Source organism: Podarcis filfolensis, assembly GCF_964270895.1.
Source record: "Podarcis filfolensis genome assembly, chromosome: 7".
NCBI classification, from domain to species: domain Eukaryota; kingdom Metazoa; phylum Chordata; class Lepidosauria; order Squamata; family Lacertidae; genus Podarcis; species Podarcis filfolensis.
The window spans coordinates 67,958,073-67,980,442 of NC_139603.1; the positions used below are offsets into that span (position 1 = coordinate 67,958,073).

At 38.1% G+C, this 22,370-nt stretch overlaps 1 protein-coding gene across 7 annotated transcripts in view; it reads left to right on the forward strand.

Moving 5' to 3' along the window:
• VPS13B (vacuolar protein sorting 13 homolog B) overlaps positions 1-22,370 on the forward strand; it is a 358,520-nt gene that overhangs the window by 25,843 nt on the left and 310,307 nt on the right. For all 7 annotated transcript variants that reach the window (XR_014550190.1, XR_014550191.1, XM_083622696.1 and 4 more), the window contains exons 4-11: positions 8,922-9,039; positions 9,250-9,417; positions 9,834-10,015; positions 12,685-12,859; positions 15,769-16,025; positions 18,571-18,666; positions 19,515-19,637; positions 20,105-20,242. Coding sequence is in view for 5 of the 7 variants with exons in the window: in XM_083622696.1 (XP_083478822.1) it covers positions 8,922-9,039; positions 9,250-9,417; positions 9,834-10,015; positions 12,685-12,859; positions 15,769-16,025; positions 18,571-18,666; positions 19,515-19,637; positions 20,105-20,242 (1,257 nt within the window). In the remaining 2 variants the exon portion in view is untranslated. The remainder of the gene's footprint in view (positions 1-8,921; positions 9,040-9,249; positions 9,418-9,833; positions 10,016-12,684; positions 12,860-15,768; positions 16,026-18,570; positions 18,667-19,514; positions 19,638-20,104; positions 20,243-22,370) is intronic.

Consider the following 22,370-nt stretch of genomic DNA (forward strand, 5'->3'; position numbering starts at 1 on the left):
GTGTGCTAAGTGAGGTATTTGGAGACAGTAAATGAAGTGACTTAATGATTCACGGCTTTAGAAAATGAATCCTTTCCCACCAGTAGTGTCAGGATTCAATTAATATATTGCTAAAGTAGGCCTGTGGTGTTCATAGAAGCATGTGATTTATTCAGACTCAGATATGTTACTTTAACATTTCTAGTTTTGACGCGTGGGTTCCATTCCTGATAAACACAGATGATTAATTCTATGGGCAAGGAGAAACCCTTGAATCCCATGGCGTTTTGGCAGGTGGAGTGCAGCTCATCAAGGATTTTCGAAATGAAGAATTCCAGCCCAAACTGGATGACTCACTGGAGATATGCAATGGGATCTCCTGTCTCTCTGACGCTGAGGGCTGATAATGAGCTGAAAAGCAGGATAGATATGATAAAATAAAAATAAAATTGAAGCAATGTCATGTCTTAACAAATTTTTAAAGATCTAATGTAATCACTCTTTCTGTGGCTATTGGTGGTTCTACGTCTTAACTTTCTAGCAGTGTTGGCCTTATGCATTCTCAGATTATTTTTCTGCCTTTACTCGTAACACAATTTTTGCTGGTAATAGTGATCAGCAAGCATTGTACAAAACTTAACCTTTTTACAGAGAAGAATGAGAGGCTAAATCTGCTCTGTGCTCTGGGGGCCTAGGAGATCTTGCAGCTCTGGAGTTCACAAGGCCCAGAGCAGGGGTCAGCAACCTTTTTCAACCGTGGGTTGGTCCACTGTCCATCAGACCATGTGGTGGGCCGGATTATATTTTTTTGGGGGGGATGAAGGAATTCCTATGCCCCAGAAATAAACCAGAAATGCGTTTTAAATAAAAGGACACATTCTACTCATGTGGAAACACGCTGATTCCTGGACCGTCCGTGGGCCGGATTGAGAAGGCGATTGGGCCGCATCAGGCCCATGGGCCTTAGGTTGCCTACCCCTGGCCTAAAGTCTAAGAGGAATTCCAAGAGAGCTAAAATATATGGAAAAAGAACAGTTACCAGAATCCAAATTTTGTAGAAATTTTACACTTTTCCAGCAAGGAGTCTGAACCCACCTACACACTACCCATAATTTGAGGCCATTCCTTTTCCTGGTAGTACAGATATTCAGGCCAAAGCAATGTCCTTATATAGTCCCTTTGAATCCACTTGGGAATCGTTAGGACCTGCTTGGTGATAAAAGGGCTTAAGGCTGCAGTCTAGACCTTCCTTATGCTCTCCACTCACTTCAGCTGGCTTCCTGCTGGCTGATCATATCTCACTGAGATGTGGACTCAGAAGCAGATAGCATATTCCAAAGGGATCTTTGCAAATATATGGGCAAGAATAGCGCATGAAATAAGTTGCCCTCCAGGATACTGTCAATGCTAACTGAAATAAGCAAGGTATATGACATCCTTTAGCTTTAAAGTTGAGACTTTCAATATTTTGGCAATTATTTGATGTGTAGGAGAATAATTCATTAATGTTTGCTCCTGCCTTTGATTTAGAGATCTGCCAATGGAACTATTTGATTTCTGGCAACTCGGCAATAGAGTTGAGCTTTACAGCGCTGCATATATAATTGACTGAAATGCTGCCATGGGATGCCTGTGGGAGTTCTTTTCATACTAGTTGGTTTGGCTGTCGCTCAGGGAGTTGCTTTCAAAACTGTTTCAAAACTATTTTGGTAAACTTAAGGATCATATGAATAATGAGTCACATTGTAAAACCGAGAGCCCTGAGCTCTTGCAGTCAGGGGATCACTTCAAAAGTGGACAGGAGAGCATTAAAGGATTCGAGATCACTTGTATTCTTGAATCCAATGTTTTGATTACCTTCATAAAACTCATTTTCTTAGCTGAACAAAAGCTTCTGCTTTAAGTGGTGAGCACTGGCTTGGCCTTCTAATTGTAAACTTGTTTATATTTCTCTAGTTTTTTGTGAGATACTGAATGCCACAGTCCCTCTCACAAAATAGTTGCTAAAGGTTATCATTTAGATTTTTTAAAAGAGTTTGGTGACTGTATATTAAAACGTAGGGTTGCAGTCCTTCTCACACATTGAATTCAATAGGACTTACTTCTGAATGGATGTGTAGGCTAGCACTAATAGCTACAAAAATTCCCAGATATTGCAATTCTTACATGTTTGGTTCTGTACACATTTTAGATCACCAGTTAATTTTATAACAATAGAATTTAGCATGTCTGTTTGCTACACGTTGCTGTTACAATAGATCACAGAAAACTGTCAAGCAAAATGATTTTGCAACATATTTAATGCTACTATTATTGTTATTTCCTTTATAAATTGCTTCCCATGAAGTATTCTGAAGCAATTTACAATATAATAAAACACAAACACACACACTGTGTGCAAACCTTGGTTATAGCTCATGGATTGTTTGGAGTGAGACAAACCACGAGCCTGGTTTGGATAGTGTGTTAAGACAAATCATGACTTTGCTCATGGCAGCGAAGCAGCAACAGGACAGGAGGAAGAGCAAAACTGCTGCAGTCTCCCATCAGGGAGTCTGTATGTTTGCATGTTCACACCAAGACATAGGTTGACTTAGCATTCTGTGCAAATCAGCTCACTGTGTTCGATCATTTAAGGCTTTCCCCTCTCAAATTATATTTTTATAAACTAGAAGAAACTAAACCTTTACTTCACATTTAATGTGCTGCAGTATCTTCACGTAGTCTCCCTGCAAATGTAAGCACTATTAACTTAAAATGCTTTTGATCCAAATCATCCTCCAGAGTCATTTTTAAAGCACATTTTTACTACTCGCTGTTGCTAAATCTAGCAAAATATTTATTATTGGGTAGAGAAACATGATCCGGCATCTCCAGGAATATTTTAGGTTTATCAAGATTTACAGGATTTGCTTTTCTGTCTTTTTTGGGGAAAGTTCTCCATACCTATACACTACTGATTAATTTTCCATGGCATTAAAGATATTCCTGACTATGACAACCTAGAAATATAGAAAGCCCAAAGCTGAAGTTCAATAAGTTATAATGGTGTAAAGTGATACAGATTTTAAATTATTTTGGTATCCAATTAAGTCAGGAGTAGACCCATTGAAGTAAACGGACTTAAGATCATCATGACATGCCACCCTTTGTTTGGGCTTTTGTCATCTTTTGATACTGCATATTCTCATTGAAAATATCCTGGTAAATGTTCTAGGTTTCTGTTATGTCTTTAGTAGCTGTTATAGCCATCCTAATTCCAAAGCCCATGATCCTAATTTCTCCATTTTGTTGCTCCAGTATCAATACTCTGATTGGTCCCCCTTTAACCATACCAGTACATATTATTTTAAACTCCATGAGCTATGACTTACCTGTTAAGACCCAAAATATTTTATTATTATTATTATTCAGTGTGTTTGTTTCCACTCCAAATTATTTTAAGGCTCTCCTGAGATACATTATGAAGACTTCCATAGACATTTCACCTTGCTTTTAATTAGGTGTGCTGTATTCCTTTCCAGCAAAGCTACATGCCTATCAAATTGCACCTGGTTTTCATACATCATTATCTCCTTCCGACTTGTGAGAATATTACTTCTAAGGTCATGCCATTGAGTTTGTGGTCTTATCCTTGCATTTCTACATCAACTGTATTTGTCTGAGGAATTAAGTGACACCAAAGGATATGACCCATGCATATGCACGCTCAGCACAACGTTTGCTTTCCTTTTGTTTCTTCCTTTAAACATGTGGCTCTGTTGTTGCCTTGTAGAACCTAGAAAGCAGGAAGCTATTCCTACCCTTGATTTACATACAGTGGGAAATCTAAACTAGATTCTTAATCTGGACCATGGAGAACCTTGTGGTACCCCAAAAAAGATGTATGTGGGAGGAGTCAGTCATGTGGCGGAATGTCAGTATATAACATGAATTAAAGCAATTTTAACATATATAATGACAGAATAATACTATACTGTAATAATAAAATTTGACTCTACCTTTGCTACAGACTATTACCATGGTTTGCTTTAATTTGAAACTTTACATTATTTTCTCTGTAAACACTCAATACTCCCCAAGCTGCTTCTATCTGGCATTATGTACGAAAATTGGAAGATGCATCCAAGATTTTACTTTCCCACACTTCCCTTTTCCCCTATGTTACTTGTAAATCTTTCTTACTCCATTCTGTTCACCCTGCTTTCCATATTTTTAGTAAACCTCGTTGAATACTGGAAAGCAACTCTTTGTTTTTTCCTTTTCCCAAAGTTTGAAGATTCCCCACACCCATTCTTCTTCTTGGTTCATCTGAAATAAGTACTTAATAAAAAAAAATATTTATTTGCTGTATGGCAAAATAATCTGGATAATTCAGTAGCAGAGAGAGAGAGACATGTGAATATTGCTTTTCATGTAGGCTATAAACTCTTGCAACCTTGTGCATAATTTTTCAAATGAAATTATTTACACTTAATGGATGATTATGTATCTATTCAAATTATGTAGCATCCAAAAATAAATATTGTAACTTTTAACAATTTAGAGCGCAGTAATCAAGACTTATTGCACTAGTAAAAACTGCTTGTAACCAGTTTGAAACCAGAGTTTCAGATATTAAATGGGGTGTGCATCCTCTGGGTTTGTATTAAACATGGTTCATGCTGGTGCAAACCATGATGAACCATGGCTAAGGACAGTGGGAGGAAATTCCTGTGGGGGTGGATAGGGGTTGCAGAAGTGAATTCATGACCCTGGGACCAGCTTCTAAACTTCAACCCTGTTAAGGGCCTAATGACATTACATCTTTATTTCACTCGATGCTGATTTGTATTCATGGGACAGTGCTATTTGAAATTGGTGTGTTTAATGTGCTTCCTTGTGATTTATATTTTTTAGCATAGCATCAAAATGTTTAAGCCTTTTAAAGTACTGATGATTATTTTTCCAAATGTCTATGTTTTCATTAGTGTGCCTTAGCTTTTGGTGTTATTTTTGGCAGCAACTGAGCAGAAATAATCTTGTTTTCAGTTATTTGATTTGTATGTAATCCAGGACATTTTATTTAATGTTAAGCCACTTAAAAATGCTACTTGTCTCTGCTTACAACTTATGAAGGAAGTACCAAGGCCTGGCTCTATCAACTTGGGATTGAGGCCCTTTGGATCTTAGGCCAAATTGATCCAGTGAGGATACAGCCCATTGGTTGCCCTTCCGTTATCGAAAATCGAAACCACTTTCTGTCTCAGGAAACATGGAGGACGGGAATAATCATAGAGGATGCAATAGGAAAGAGAAAGGGGGGGTACACGTGTATGAAGAGGGGTTGGTTCTTTAATGCATATATATTGCTGTTTTTCCTGCTCCTGCCTCAAATCTACAGAATGATTTCAGAAACTTACTGCGACCTGTGCTAACAAATGCAGAATAAGATGCTGGCATGTGCGGATATAACGCTGTTACCTGGCATATTGTCATCAGATCAACTTGCAGCCCCCGACTCTTATTCACTGACATCTGTCTCAGGAGAGCACTTTGGAGATGCAGAAACAAATAAATATATAAAAATATACAGTGTTACCATATTTTTCTGTGTATAAGACACCCCCATGTATAAGACAACCCCTGTTTTTTTAAACCCAAAATTAAGAAATTAAGTTGTTTAGCTTTTTTGGGGGTGGTGGTGGAGGTCACTTCTACTAATTGCTCACCTGCCTGCCTGCCAGTCGAATACCTCACTGCAGCCGCCAAATGTCTGCTTGCTCACCGCCACCAACAGCCCCCTGCTCACTTGCCGCAGCCGCCAATCGCCTCCCCGCCTTGCCACAACTGCCAATCGCCTGCCCGATTGCTGCAGCCACAGCTAGTCACCAGCAGGCCTTGCTGCAGCCACCAATCACCCGCCCAATTGCCGCTGCCAATCTCCTGCTTGCTGCTGCCATTAATCACAGGTTCCCACCCACTGCATTCATTATCCGTGTATAAGACGACACCCAATTTTTGCCTTTTTTTTTTTTTAGCAAAAAGCATCTTCTTATACACGGAAAAATACGGTACATTGTGTGTTTATAATATATATGTAAATATATACAAGCGTAATATATGTAAATAAATAGTGGGCAAAGTAGCATTATTCACCTCGGAAACCAGCTTTTCTCCTTCGTGAGCTATCCCTCAAATACTGGAAGCACTGACATCCCCTTTATCTTCTCTATATTTCCAATAATAGTCATGCAGACAGAGAAACCTTCCATTTTACTTACTAGCCACCTTTCATCAGGTGGCAGTCCCAGAAGTGTCAACACAAAAAGACTCTTAAATATTTATAAAATTAAAGTTCGTCTGGTTTTTTTTTAAAAAACCTGCTTCATCATGAATGCCATAGTTAGAGGGGGAAACTCGGCAAAAGTAAATATGAGAGAGGTGGATTGTGAAACGATTATAGGAAAAAGTATTTAGAGTTCTTTCAGATTTAGGCACCTACAATCACAACTAAAGTTTTTTGGGAATAATTCCTGCAGTTATTGAAACCTTTTCTTTTATGAAATCCTCTATTTGAATTCAAGCTAATAAAATGGGAAAATATCATTTACATTTCTTAAACTTTAAAATGTTTGTCATATGCTGTGACCTAGATTTATTAGACTGTAGTAGTTTTAGTGCATTTTGGCTGGGAAGTGTGTCATGACATCAGTGTAATCTATGCAGTATGTGATTTCAGTTGGTCCCAGTGTTAAATATTTTCATAATTATGCTGGTTTTGGCAGTTAACTTGGAACTTTTAATGAACATGTTTTATTTCTGGGCTTGTGAGCAGCCACATATGTTTCAAAAATTAATTGTGTGTTTTCAGAGTTAACATTGAGCAGAAATATGTATGACTGCAGATTGCTTTGACATAAAAGGTCTAAATAGCAAAATAGTTCTTGTAAGGTCATGGCCACATGTAATAATTAGGGTTTACATATTGTGTTAAAGATATCATTAGCTGTTGTTCACTTAAACAATAATATTTTGAGAGCTTCGCTTTGGGGTGATTCCCCCCCCCCCATGTTGATAAGAACAAGCATAACTTGGTCTGCATGTCACATGAGCCAACATATCAAACAGGTGGGAAAGTAGATCTGGCTAGTGGGTCCCGTTTGGCCAGGTGGCAAGCTGTGCTATAGAAGAAAAGCCAAGCCAAGCAAGGCTTGAAGTTCTGCAGGGATCGGCTGTGCGACTGAGTTCTTCATGGGAATCTTGGTTGCATGACTGACCCAGTGGGCTTGGAATCGCTGCCTCTTAGCTGATAGCTGGTGACTTCAAGCCCTCTTTGGGCAGAAGTCAGCTGTGCTACCCAGCAGTTTTGTTCTCACTGCCAGTCAGCCGATCAGCCGTGACAGCAAGTCTTCTTTGCCAGGGAACCATCAGGAGTACGGCTTGAGGCTTTTGATTTTCTGTTGACAGCCACATCTGTGCTTGCCCCACATATGACATCCAGTTTGGGGCAGATGTGCATGGTTTGTGGGAAGACTGTCTCACATATTAAATTGGGATCCGTGCTGCGCCTTATTAGGTCTGTGGGTCAGAGTGCTACTACAGCATTCCGTAGAAGCCAGCACTTTTGATTTCTTTCTCTCCCAAAGAAACCACAAAAGGGGGCCAAGGACAAACCTTAGCTGCCTCTCATGGATTGCTTTGAGAGAACCAAAGCGTGAATGCTTTTTTGCACAGAACGCTAAGCTAGTTCTGCGGTTAGTTTTCTCCTGGTTTGGCAAAAGTAGGTGTGGCGTGGCTGCACTTTGAGCAGCATGCACTTGTGTGCTGCTCTTGCATGGTAAACTATAATGTATTTTAGGCTATGGCTTCTTATGATGTGCAAGCAGGGCCAGAATTTTATAACCTTAAGATACTCCTTTTGAATCCCACATTATTCAAATATTAATTAAATAGAGATACAGTGGTACCTCAGGTTACATACGCTTCAGGTTACATACGCTTTAGGTTACAGACTCTTCTAACCCAGAAATAGTGCTTCAGGTTAAGAACTTTGCTTCAGGATGAGAACAGAAATCGTGCTCTGGCGACGCAGCGGCAGCAGGAGGCCCCATTAGCTAAAGTGGTGCTTCAGATTAAGAACAGTTTCAGGTTAAGAACAGACCTCCGGAACGAATTAAGTACTTAACCCGAGGTACCACTGTAAACATAAATGCAGGGCTTTTTTTAAGCTGGAACTCAAAGGAACTCAGTTCTGGCCCCTCTCAGGTGGGCGCCATTGACATTCTAAGAGAACGAGGGAGTCATTCATGGTGAGTTCTGAGCTCCTCTTTTTCTAGAAAAATAGCACTGCATAAATGACTTTTTCACATCAACAAATACAAAGAATTGAAAGAGGTGTCAAAATACCAAGGTTCTTTGTTTATTACATTAAATAATTTTATATTAAAAAGAGATATTTCCGTTGAAAGGGAGAATTCTAGGCATCTTACACTGTACAGATGTAGTATCCTTTCGTATTGTTGTGAACAAGTACAAATGGCCATTGTGGCGGTCGTGTAACTGTAGTCTGAGAAATTTAAGCCATAACCCCCTCTAAGCATGCATATATGGTTCTTTGAAACTGTTCTGTCCACCAATCCAACCATTATAAAATGTTTGAAATGTGATAAGCAATTATAGAGCACCGTTGCCAAATTGTTAGCACTTTTGTTTGTTTTCATTATCTCGTGGTCAGCAGCTTTTGTTTCTAAGGTATTAGACCCCAACTTATCCATTCTGCTGTTCATTCCTTCCCCTATTACATATTTAATTAGTTTGTATCTTTCTTACCTTTGTTACTTTTCACTAGCAATCTGTTTTTTATTCTTTATTTTCTTTTTTAAAAAATAAATTGTTTTCCCCCCACTATTTTTTTTTTTGGCCGTTGTGGATGCAGTATGAACATTTGTTAACTTTTATAGGATGATCATGAAAGCTGTGGTTCAAGTTCAACAAATCGTAGTACCACGGAAAGTGCAAAAGCAGCAGTGAAACCAAGAAGAATTCAACAGACCACCCCTGACCCAGATTTACCACCAGGTACTTTGTGATAAAAAATAATATAGTTATTTTTAGGACTCTGTTCTTTTGGCGGTTGTTAGTTTGCTTGAATCGCAGGAAGCCTGATGTTTTGTTTTATTTAAACACTTGATATCTCTTCAACTGGCAATTTTATTTTTTTCTGTATTTGGTAACTTGTTGGTAAGGTTCCCAAGCAAAGGGTTTAATAAAACCATTATTTCTTTTTAGGCTATGTACAGAGTTTGATCTGGCGGGTTATAAACAATGTCAACATTGTCATCAATAATCTCATACTCAAATATGTGGAGGATGACATCGTTCTGTCAGTCAATATCACTTCAGCAGAATGTTACACCGTGGATGAATTTTGGGATCGAGCATTCATGGACATATCTGGTAAGCAGACTATTGAATTTTTAAATGACATTGTACATTTTTTTTTAAAGATAATGTTCTAAAATAATTTTGCAGAAAAAGTGACCAGAGAGACAAATATTGATCTATTTTACAGGTGAGCTTTATTCTCTGAGTTTCCCCATTGAGTTCTTACAACACGATGCATTGTACAGCTTCAGGCTTTTCAGATTCTGCACAGACTTGAAGCAGATACCAAGTAGGCAGCATTTGTAACTTCCTCACTCCTGCAGTCTCTCCAGTGTTTCGAATAAAACTTTGGATATGTTAAACTTGTGAAGGATCCTTTAAAAATGTTTCTATGTATTAAGTAGTGTGAAATAAATACGAGCATTTGTATAGTATTTACTTTGCTTTATCTGCTAAGAACTGAGCAACATTTTTCTTTCTTTTGAAAGCAACTGATTTGGTCCTAAGGAAGGTGATAAATTTTTCTGACTGCACAGTTTGCCTAGACAAAAGGAACGCTAGCGGCAAGATTGAATTTTATCAAGATCCCCTGCTTTACAAGTGTTCGTTCAGAACTCGTCTACATTTCACTTACGATAATCTTAATTCTAAGATGCCATCCACTATTAAAGTAAGTACTTTTCTAGATCTTTTAAATTTGATGTATGAATTGTTTTTCACTATGTACTCCTAAGAAAAATGAAAATCGACCACCTAAAACAGATTAATTTCTGCTCTGCCTTTGGGGACCACTAATTTCTGAGCCTCCAGATGTGAACATTGGGTGGCTATAGCCGTACCAGGACTTTGTGTCCCAGGAATAGTAGTTTGGCTGTTAGCGTGTTACTGCAACCATTCCATACATTTTTTGAGATACAACTTCTAGCCTCAGTATGGCTAATTCATCTTAATTTAGCTACTTCTTCATAGTGTGAGCTTAAGGATACTTAATTCTGGTACTTGTATGGATAATAAAAAGGCTGACTGGGGTAATAGATAAGTGAGAATTCAAAAATATTATGATGTAATTCAAGGTACTTAATAGTCTTTAATGAGATTGTGTATTCTAATCTACTTCAAGAGAGGATGCACATACTGTATGTGGGAACAGTGGTGCCAGAGCAATCTGAAAGCCTGTAACAACATGTACTGTGGGGGTTTTGTGAATTTTTGAAATTAGATTGAGAAAGCGAAGTATTGTCTGTTCTGAACATGTTTCCAGATGTGTCCATGAGTACTGTAGTTTATCTGTCCCTGTGTGCAGCTAATTATCCTGATACTATTGATGCCAGATGCCGCATAGGAGTTGTTTTGCACATACATTTATCCAGTAGCATGTGGCTGTAGGGTCTTAATTCAGACTAACAATTCATTATTAGGTACTTAAAGCTATTCAGTTTAGTTTCAGTTTGTTTAACTGTAACAAACTTTCTCCTGTTTCTAAGCCAAGGATTGGAAGCAGATATCCAGAGCGGTTCAGGATCTGTAAGGCTCTTTCTAATCAATACAACTATCAATCTGGCATTCTCTGTGGCATTTATCCGAGCTTAATGTTCTCTTAGATCAGGCATAGGCAAACTCCGGCCCTCCAGATGTTTGGGACTGCAATTCCCATCAGCCCTGACCACTGGTCCTATTAGCTAGGGGATGATGGGACTTGTAGTCCCAAACATCTGGAGGGCCGGCATTTGCCTATGCCTGTTTTAGATCTTCACAGTTTGCACTGCATGCTTTAGTTTCTAAATACAGTGGTACCTCGGGTTAAGAACTTAATTCGTTCTGGAGGTCCGTTCTTAACCTGAAACTGTTCTTAACCTGAAGCACCACTTTGGCTAATGGGGCCTCCCGCTGCTGCCGCGCCGCTGCTGCACAATTTCTGTTCTCATCCTGAAGCAAAGTTCTTAACCCGAGGTACTATTTCTGGGTTAGCGGAGTCTGTAACCTGAAGCGTCTGTAACCCGAGGTACCACTGTACTAAAACGGCGATAGGGAACCTTGTGCAGTCCAAGGGCTGCATTGCCTCAAGAGCAACTTTCTGGGGCTTCATCCTGGCAGGCAAGAACCATTATCACAGCTCAGTGACACATTCCAGCCTGGCAAAAACACTCAAGGAGAGAATGAAGCTGGCCTAGGGAGCAGTGTTGACTGGTGAGAGTATCAAGGACCAGGCACTCAGCCTCCAGCCTGAGTTCCCCACACCTGTCCTAAAGTCTATGACAAGCACTGTAGACAAAATTACTTGTCAGATTCTGGAATTTATATTTTCTCAACTTGTCTACAACTTTGCTATGCATACTGTAACACTAGATGGAAAGAGATGACAGCTAAAGTCATTTTGAGATATTTGTGCTCAGCAGCTTCTGAAACATAAACAGGTTCTTGTCTTCTATTAATCATAATAAACTCTGACATGCTAAATGCACTTCACTGCGGTACTATGTGGCTATTGTAGGTAAGCAGAATATTAAATCTTGGCCTTCTCTCTCTCTGAATCTTAAAGTTTGCCAAATTTTTGTTTTTGATCGAGGAATGAAGTTCAGTTGTGGGCTTGATCATTAACTTTCATGCCAGGTTTTAGCAGAGGGGATATTTTAATGGCAGAATCACAAACTTCTGACAGCATATAATGGAAATTTTGACACAGTCTTCACTAATGTCAATTGGTGCTGTGGTTCTAATAAGGAATTCTGTGTTTTCTATTCCTTCATTACTTATATAGATGGTTTTAATGAATTCTGAGTTACCATAAAAAGCATGCCAGGGAACATAGATTAGTGTGAGCATAATTATAATTACGTTTATAAATAACTTGCCTGGTTATCTCTGTTGGTGGCCACAGTTCCTCATCAGGGTACCCTGGAAAATCTGTCATTAAAAATGAAATTAACATAATGTTTAACATGCTTCATAATTACAATCTTCATTTGCCTTGGATGTATATTAACATTTACTTTTAAAATCTGAATTTTGTCTCTTGTTGCTTATGTGGAGCCTGGTCCTATATGCATGTTTAAGTCTGACTGTGCTCAACAGAATTTATCCCTTATTATGCACGGGTCGCCATCTAAGACTGCAGGAGAAAGGCACTACTGCTTGTGCAAGACAGTTCAGCTGAATTCTTATAATTTCCCTGTCCTACTGCAACTTATGCTGTTCCAGAGGATCCATTGTTGCACAATTGGAGTTCCATTCATTCTTCCTTTCATGTATTGAAGGGAATTGGGCCAGATTACCCTAGGGGGCCTCTCTCAGCTCTACATTTCTTCAGATCCAACTCAAGGCTTTTCTTTGTACTTGCAGATCCACACTTTAGTAGAAACCCTGAAGCTCTCCATTACTGATCAACAACTTCCTATGTTTATTCGAATAATGCAACTTGGAATTTCACTCTACTATGGAGAAATAGGCAACTTTAAAGATGGAGAAAATGAAGACTTGGTTTGTCACACTAAGGATGTTTTGGGGAACATCTCAGGTAAGACAGATTGAATTCGTTCACAATCCTTCAAAAGCATCAGAGAAATTACAGTTCAAGTGCAGATATGTAAAACTAGTTGTTACCTAGGTTCTCGGGCAATTTTGTAGATTGGTTTGAGATGATTTAAAGACATAATCACAACTTCATGTTTAATTCTCCTATTATGGTTTAAATAACAAGTAATTATTCTGTTAGCTTCCTAAAGAAGCTATATGTAAGATTGTGAAGGCAAAGTTATCCTGTAAGTAAACTGGTCCCAAGCTATTCAGGGCTGACTGAAGAGGGCTGAGAAAATCCCCTGGGACAGATTCTTGAGGCACTACCAGTCAAAAAACACAATCCTGGCCTAGATGGTCTGACTTGCTGTAAGGAACCTTTATATGTTTGATTTCATTGTCCCGGTAACTAGGTTAGGCTGGCTGCTTTCACAGTTTACATTGCCTTTATTTTCATTGGTCTTTCTTACAGGCTCTTTAAAAAGCACAAGATTCTGGAGGCACAGTACTTTTAAAGGGTTTACACATCTTGCAGGAAAATTATGGCCTGAGGCATCAGTTTGTCCGATTAATATGCCATGTCACTCTTGACATAGGAATCAAAAATAATCCCTACAGTTCCTATCATGTTCGGCTAGGAGACCACCAGCTTATTCAGACTAATATAGCAATGTTTTATTTGCGGGGAAAGGCCATTTATAACAATGTGAGCTTTTTCCTTTTGAAAATATGCATCTGGACCATAGCTCTGAGCAATGCTTTCACTGCAGTGGTAGAAAAGCCAAAAGTATCTACTTTGGTTGCTACTCATGTAGGAATGTGTTGTTGAAGACTTTGTCTGCTTTTATTATGGCCTACATTATAATATTAAATCCAATATAAATATGTATAGACAGGACCTGTGCCTAGGCTAAATATCACATACCATTCAGCCTGTGCAGCCCCTACTTTTCGCATTGTACTGCCTTTCTCATAAAATAGAATAATGAGTAGAACAAAAATGATGATAACAAAGGAGATATTAAGATGCATAACTGATTGTGCCATTTCTCCCAAATTAATAAAGTGTGCAAAAAAATTGCTGCTGCATGTATCTGTATGGTGGTGGTTAGTAGATATTTTCTTGTTGTGTATTCTATGTTTACTCAAGTGTTTCATTTTCATATTAATTATAATTGCCTAATTTGATAAGCTTTGTGGTGTCTAGTTTGTATTGGTTAATGTTAGGGGGAAGAAGCCAACTCTACTTCACTATCACTCAAGTGGAGCTGCTGGTATCTGTGGTTTGTCTGTATGCTGGTTCAGGCTCAAATGCAAACTATCAAAGTCATCTCCTGTTCTACCTGTTCTAAAATGTTCAGGATAAACTCTGCCTTTTATCTAAATGACGGGGAAGAGCAGGATATTATAGCATTAGGATGGTACTGCTGACTGTCCCATCACAAAATGCGCAATCCCAAAGTGTCTGCATTAAATTCCCACCATCCCCTTCCTGACCTACTTCCAGATGAAAAAGATACCCCAACTGTGGTGAATTTGGGAAAATGACACACACTATCCACAGTTTTCCAGGCTCCTCTGCAACATCTCTGCTACAAACCATAGTTAATTAAAAGTTCACACAGGTTTCTGAAGGTATGGATTTGATAACTTTATCCATCAGCAAAAGGTGACATAAATGAAACCTAGCATTTTCCTGCCAGTTGTCAATACCTTTAAAGGGATAAAATGGGAACATTTCTGCTGTTTGAAGGATGCCTGTTTGGACATATTATACTTGAAATTGTTCAAGAACAGTTAATCCTTCCGTTAAGACTGTGCTGGTGATGCTGCCAAGGCCGGGGTCCAGCTTGTGTTAACAGCCATGTAAGCACTGATTGCATAAGTTTAGGGATTTTATCTGATGTTTGATATCAAAGAACCTTTTAAGCATTTGCAGTTCATTTGTTTACTTTTCCTGTTCATCAGCTCTGGAAACTGAGTAAACGTTATCAGCTAAATTAGGCTGGGATTTTAAAAAATATTTCTAAATTGGTATAAAACACAGTATTTTTTGCCATGTCTCCTCTGAAGAGAGTTGAATGTGAATTGCTCAAGTTCACTATGAGAATTCTGACAAGGAATGTATTTCATGACTTATGGAAGAGTGTATAGGGTGTCTTGTAATTTGCTGCTAATTTAATTCTGCAGTTTTTCATTATACTGGCTACTGTGTTCAGTAGTACATTTCTTTTCCGTAGTCTATACCCTCCAACATTTCTCCAATGAAAATAGGAACATTCCATTCCATAATGATAATTTTACTGTTTATACCCTGCACACATTACTGGGTTGCTGCAGCCACTGTGGGCAGCTCCCAACATATATAAAAACATAAAAAATTAAACATTAAAAAAAAAAAACTTCCCTATACAGGATTGCCTTCAGACAGCTTAGTGGGGTCGGATAACTCCATACCCTCCAACATTTTTCCAATGAAAATAGGGACACCCTAAGGAAAAGTGGAATATTCTGGGATCAAATCAGAAACCGAGGCAGCTTCCCTAAATCAGATGTACCTTTATAGTTTGGATCAAAACGGATGATTTAGGACAAAATGAAAGCCAGTTTTCATAATTTTAATTAGAGTTCTAAATGTAAATTATTTAGTGTTCATCAAATATGACTTGGTTTGAAATGATACCAGGAATGTAATATAAAAAATATATTATAAATGCAGGGTGCCCAATCCACATACAGTGCACTGGGCCCAGGAAATCTTGCTGGCATCCCTGTTCATACCGCAAGGTATAGTATATATTGTTTAAAATACATGTTGTATGTAAGTATAAAATAAAATGCCTCTTGTTTCTAGTTTGTGGCTAATACTGTTTTTCAAGCTGAATAATCCCTGCTTTGCTTCTTTTAAAGGTGCAGAAGATGAAATAGGCCATGATATGCAATATATTTCTCCAGAATCTTATGTTCAACAAGATGATGATCAACAGCAGGGATGGGTGTCATGGGCCTGGTCGTTTGTACCTGCTATTGTGGGTAATGATGATGAAGAGGGAGACTTTCTTGGAATAGATGATGGAACAACAATGAATCAGCATAAATCGCCAGCAGTTAAAGATCCCATTGTTTCTATAGGATTTTATTGTACAAAGGCTACTATTACCTTCAAGGTAACATTAAAAAAAACAAAAACAAACAAACCCATAAGTATATTTCTAGTCATTTTTGCTAAGTGCTCGGACAACAAAAATAGATGGCAGTATATGGTCATTAGTTCTCATTGCGAATAACAATGTATGCTGGTTCACATATAGTTGAATACCTTTAACAGTGCAATCCTACATATGTCTATCCCCCTGTTCCCCATGATTCCTACACATGTGTAGATCATCTGAAAGCTAACTTTGTTAGTTTTCAGATGATCCAAACGTGTAGGCATCAACTTTAATGCTTCCAGTCAAGGAAGCTGATTGATCATTGGGTGTTCACAGTAGATCTATGTTCTACTCTGGGGATATGAAGAAGGGAGCAAGTATATTTTCTCCCAGAGCACCAGTCTCAAAGCAGTGATTCTTCAACATCAACTTCGTTGGACTGTTCATGTTGTGCAGATACCTGATGATTGTCTTCCAAAGCAACTACAGTGGTACCTCGGGTTACATACGCTTCAGGTTACAGACTCTGCAAACCCAGAAATAGTACCTCGGGTTAAGAACCTTGCTTCAGGATGAGAACAGAAATCGTGCTCCGGTGACACGTCAGCAGCAGGAGGCGCCATTAACTAAAGTGGTGTTTCAGGTTAAGAATAGTTTCAAGTTAAGTACGGACCTCTGGAACGAATTAAGTACTTAACACGAGGTACCACTGTACTCTATTCCAAACTTAAAAACGGAAAGCGTAATGCTGGTGGTCAACAAAAGAGGTTTAAAGACTCTCTCACGGCAAATCTAAAAAAATGTAGTATAAACACAAACAATTGGGAAACACTTGCCTATGAGCGCTCCAATTGGAGAACAGCCTTTACCAAAGGTGTCATGCACTTTGAAGACACTTGAACTCAGGACGCAAGGGAGAAATGTGCTAAGAGGAAGGCACGCTTGGCAAATCCACACCGTGATCAACTCCCACCCGGAACCCTATGTCCCCACTGTGGAAGGATGTGTGGACCCAGAATTGGCCTCCACAGTCACTTACGGACTCATTGTTAAAACCGTGTTTATTGAAGACAATCTTACTCGACTATGAGTGATCGCCAAAGAAAGAAAAAAAATGTTCTACTCTGGGGCTATGAAGAAAGGAGCTCGTATATTTTCTCCCAGAGCACTCACGTTCTTCACTATCCATGGATTTGTTCATACCTTTGTTATTTTGTACAGTAGTTGCCTGATCCTGTCAGTCACTTCTTACAGCAGACTTGTAGGATGAGCCTGCCCAGTTCAAGAGGAAAAGGGACTTCAGCACTTTAAAAAGATGTTTTATTTATAATCTAACATGGAACCCAGTGGCCTCAACTCTAGTTCGGATATTATTCCCACTAAATCTCATAATAAACTGCTAGTGTATACAGCGTCCTTTGCTGAAGTAGGTAAAACCCATTAAAGGAGACTTTGTTTTTATTCTTGTGCATTTAGCATTATACATTACAATAATTTTACCACATCCTAACATCTTGAATGTTATATTTTTTACACTATAAAATGGTATGCATAAGAGAATTATGCTGGCACTTAGAAGGAAAACATTAGAATTCATTGTTCTGCTTGAATGCTAAGAATGTATGGAATTAATTTGTGGTTCATATTTTGGTCAAAAACAAGCTCAGGTTTCTGCATTAGCATTCTGAATAGCTGATACCACTCCAGCTTAAAAAAAAACCCCATGCCAAATTAAATGTTGCATTTTCCTAATAATGTCGAAAATTGTTCTTGCAATGTTTGAGTTCTTTTAATCAATTAATTGCTTTTCCTCTACAATGATTGCAGACAGCTGAAGGGCGGGTTTTTAAATCCTGTTTTCCTTGAGCATTTGCTTTATAGAACTTAGCTTCAAAACAGCAACCATGTGTACACCCAGTTGGAAATAGCTAAGTAATGAGAGCTTCTAGGAATTTTATGTTATAAGAAAATTAGAAGGAATTATTTCAGCAGTTAAAGATGCCAGAATTAGGAGCTGTTAGGGCTAAACATTTAAATGTTTCATTATTTTGCCCTTGTTTAATGAATGATGTTGAATAGTCAAAAGTGCACTATTGATCTCTTTTTGCTGCTTTATTCATGGTGATCAGAGCATAGACAAAAAGGTAGTATATTTACTTATGATTGAGGTTTGCAAGGGTTGCTTAAGTACATCCATCTTGTGAATTACTTCCTATGCTATTATAATAAACTGTCAAGTTTATTCTGTCAAGTTCATAAACTGAGTTGCACCTGCGTATCTGTTAGATTACCTTTTTATTCATTGTTTATGTAACCGAGAAACTAAAAATGTTTCAGTGTTGTTGTTTTTTTTAAATTGTGCCAGTACATAGATTAAAGTTGTTATTTTCTAGTGTGGATAATATATTGCAGCTGTTTTAGTGCACCTGTTTCCTGCCCAATCATAATCACCAATAGTAAAATTTAATTTGTCATCATCTTTTCTACACAGTAATAATAACTTATATGCAGCTAATACTAATGTTGACTAATGGTAAGTGTTTGGCATATTGTTACACAGCTCACAGAAATGCAAGCTGAAAGTAGCTATTACAGCCCACAGAAAGTAAAATCCAAAGAAGTAATATGCTGGGAGCAAGAAGGAACTACAGTAGAGGTAATTTTCCATTACTTCTGTATATTTATAGTAGATTTCTTGGCATCAGTATTTATTTCATCAGAATCATTACTTTATACTGGCAGTTGCAGTATTGATTTTATATTCACTCATTATTGGATGGCTATAATAAAAACATAACTGAAATAGAGCCATTCTTGGACTTTAGCTGTAGTACACTAGGCAGTAAATAATAAGCTCTCAAATCTGGTGTACATTATTATTGTGCTTTTACTTCATTTGTTTCTTAATTAAGTGCAAAAAATGACCACAATATTCCTGCTTATACATTCATCCACATAAATATTAATTTTGGATAGATAGGTGTGCATTTACTTATGATTCAGACCCTGCCTTTCGTTCCAAAGGTGCCTAGGGTGGCAAACAAGGCATAAGACGATAAAAACATATTTTTAAAATCTTAAAAAAACAATTCCAGACTGGGAAAATCTCAACTTAGAAGATTTGTTGATAGATGAGAGTCTTCAGTAGGGACCGGAAAGACAACTTAGAAAGTGCCTGTCTAATATTCAAGGGGACAGAATTCCAAAGGATAGGCTTGGAATAGCCTTGATTCTCATTTTTCTCTTCTGTCCTTGTCCCTTGTCCCGTTTGTTTTATTTTCGTTTAGATTGTAAGCCTGTGGTTAGGAAATGTCTTGTTTTGATTTTATGTAAGCCTCTCTTGGAGTGGAGTGCAAATGCTATAAAAAAATGAAAAAATAAAATAAAGGCGACAACATGAAAGTTAGATAGGTGAGCCCAACAATGTGTTGGTTCTTGGCTAGAAGCTTAACTCTCTTCCAGTTTCTTTATACACACTCAGCATGTTAACATTTTTTCCCCCAGGTCCTCATGAGTGGAGAACCTTTCTTCGATTGCCAAATAGGCTTTGTTGGTTGCCAAGCTCTTTGTCTCAAAGGAATTATGGGAATTAAAGATTTTGAGGAGAATATGAATAGAAGTGATGCGGTAAGTACAAGTTACGCTTTGCTAGCTTGTAGACGTGCTTTGTTAAAAGAGGGCATAAAATATTTTTAGAATTTTTCAGAACAACCCCAAAAGCCGCATGACTGGCTCACAAAAAAGACAGGTAGCTGTGTTAGCCGAATTGGACAAACCATGAGCCTCGGCTCACATGTAATACTAAGCCAAATCATGGCTTAGCTCTTGGTAGTGTGGCAGCAGCAGATGCGGGGCGGTGTGGTAGGGAGTGAAGAAGCTGCAATTTCCAGCTGTCTACCAGCAAACTTGCTTGTTCATGCTTAGCTGTGGTTTGGCTTATCATTGTGCAAAGAAGACCATGGTGGGGAGGGGGGAACAGTTTCTTCAAGTACCATGTTTGTAAAGAAGAAATCAAATAACATGTTCTTTTGTTTGTTATGTTTTGTTACTATCTTTCTATTCCCACTGATATATTTTTCCCCCTTTTATAAAAGGAGGCCTACTTTTTCAACTGTGGTGAAAATCTGAGCACAAAAGGGATGACATACCTCACCAATTCACTATTTGATTACAGAAGCCCTGAGAACAATGGTGTCCGTGCAGAATTCATTTTGGATGCAGCCGCTCATAAGGTCTTAAATAAGTTTTCTTTTAAAATTTTGGATTTGTGCTCAGTGTTCATATCCTGTTGCTTATTTTGTCCACATCTATGTTCAGCAGCTCTGATTATGGAGTCAGTGTTAACACCTTATTTCTACTAAAGTATTTTGTCACTTAATGAGTAGATGAGTTATGTCACAATGAGCTGCTTGAATTTACTTTTCTTGCACATTTTACTTGAATGCCTAGAGGCCATAACTAATTTAGACCTTAGTCTTCTTAGATTAAGCCTTATTGAGCTAAGTTGGAAAATGATTATTCGATAGCTGGGATAGCTCAGTTTGTAGAACATGAGACTCTTAATCTTAGAGTCATGGGTTTTGAGCCCCACGTTGGGCAGAAGATTCCTGCATTGCAGGGGGTTGGACTAGATGGCCCTCGTGGTCCCTTCCAACTCTAAAATTCTATGATTCTATGAATGAACCACTTTTAGGGCTTCCGCTGGGATAGAAATTTGAAGAGTAAATAGATAAGAGTCAGTCTTTAGTAGTGGGCAAAGGCACAGAGTGTTCAGTCTGGAGAAGAGAGACCATGGTTCAAATCTCCTTCAGCTATGAAGCTCACTGGCTAATTATTGAAGAGTTTATCTCTTTCAGCATAAGCTACCTTTAAAAAGTTGTTGTGAGTAAACATGAGAGAACTGAGAAAGCTGCCTTGAGCTTCTTGTAAGCAGGGCAGGCACCTGATAACATCAACATTGCCTTAAGGCTTATTCCCGCTATAAGTTTTTGTACTCGGGCATGTGTATCAGAGTACAAATTGCTCAGGGTCGTATTCAGCTATGTTTTACTCAGAGTAAACCCATTGAAATGTATTAATATTGACTAAGGTCCATAAATTTCAATGGACTCTGAGTAAAACAGCCTCCAAGTTTTCACTCAAATATAAAGAGGTAGCAGAGGTAAAATTAGATACCTCTTCTTTTAAAATATTCAGTAGTATGGCTCAGATCCATTCCTAGTTGCCGCTTGCAAGTACTCTAGAGAGCTGCAGTTGATAGGAAACTGTGATTCTGTACTCAAGTCTAAAATGCTGAAATTAATACATTAAAAAGAGATCAACTCTTTAATCCTTAGTGTGTCTGCACGTTGAACTGGATTGTCCTTCATATTTGGTTTCTCTGTTTTTGTTTTTTAATGAGATGTGCCCTTGTGAATTGGACTGAAGGTCCATTAAGTCTAGCTTCATTCAGTGGTAAACCACAACAGCACAAGCAGGGCAAAAGCTTGTAAACTACAGCCTTCTTTTGCTGTGGATCCCCAGCAACTAGAATTCAGTAGCATACTTCCTTTGAACATGAAAGTTCTATATAGCCACTGATAGATTTATCCTCTGTGAATTTGTCTAATCCCGTTTTCAAGCCCTCTAAGCTTGTGACCATTACCACATCTAATGGAAGTGAATTCCATAAATGAATGATGTGAATAAATACATTATTTTGTCTGACTTGAATCTATCAATTTCATTGAATGATCCTGAGTTATAGTACTATGAAAGGGAGAAAGACTAAACTTTTCCCACACCATACATCACAACATTATGCTGTCCCTTTAATTGCTTTCTCCTGAAACAAAAAAGCTCAATCTTGTAATAAAAGTGTTCAGCTCCTGAGTATTCTGGTTGCCTTTTCTGTGCCTTTTATAGCTCTATGATGATGATGATGATGATGATAATGATGATAATAATAATAATAATAATAATAATAATAATAATAATAATAATAATAATTTTTTATTTATACCCCGCCCTCCCCAGCCAAGGCCGGGCTCAGAGCGGCTTACAAGCAATAATAAAAACAAGATGAATGATTACAACTTAAAAACAAAAATAAAAAACAACATTAAAATAATGGAACATTAAAATATTAAAATGTAGCCTCATCATCAAAGAATGATGCCTTCTTTGAGTTGCAGCAGTCAAAACCACACACAATTTTCCAAATGTGGCTGCACCATAGATTTCTACAAGGGCATTATGATATGGGCACTTTTATTTTTAACCCCTTCTTAATGACATCTAACACAAAATGTACCCTTTTCACAGTTGTTGATGTTTTGACTGAGCTGCCTGCCACACAGCTCAAATTGTTTGCTGGTTAGT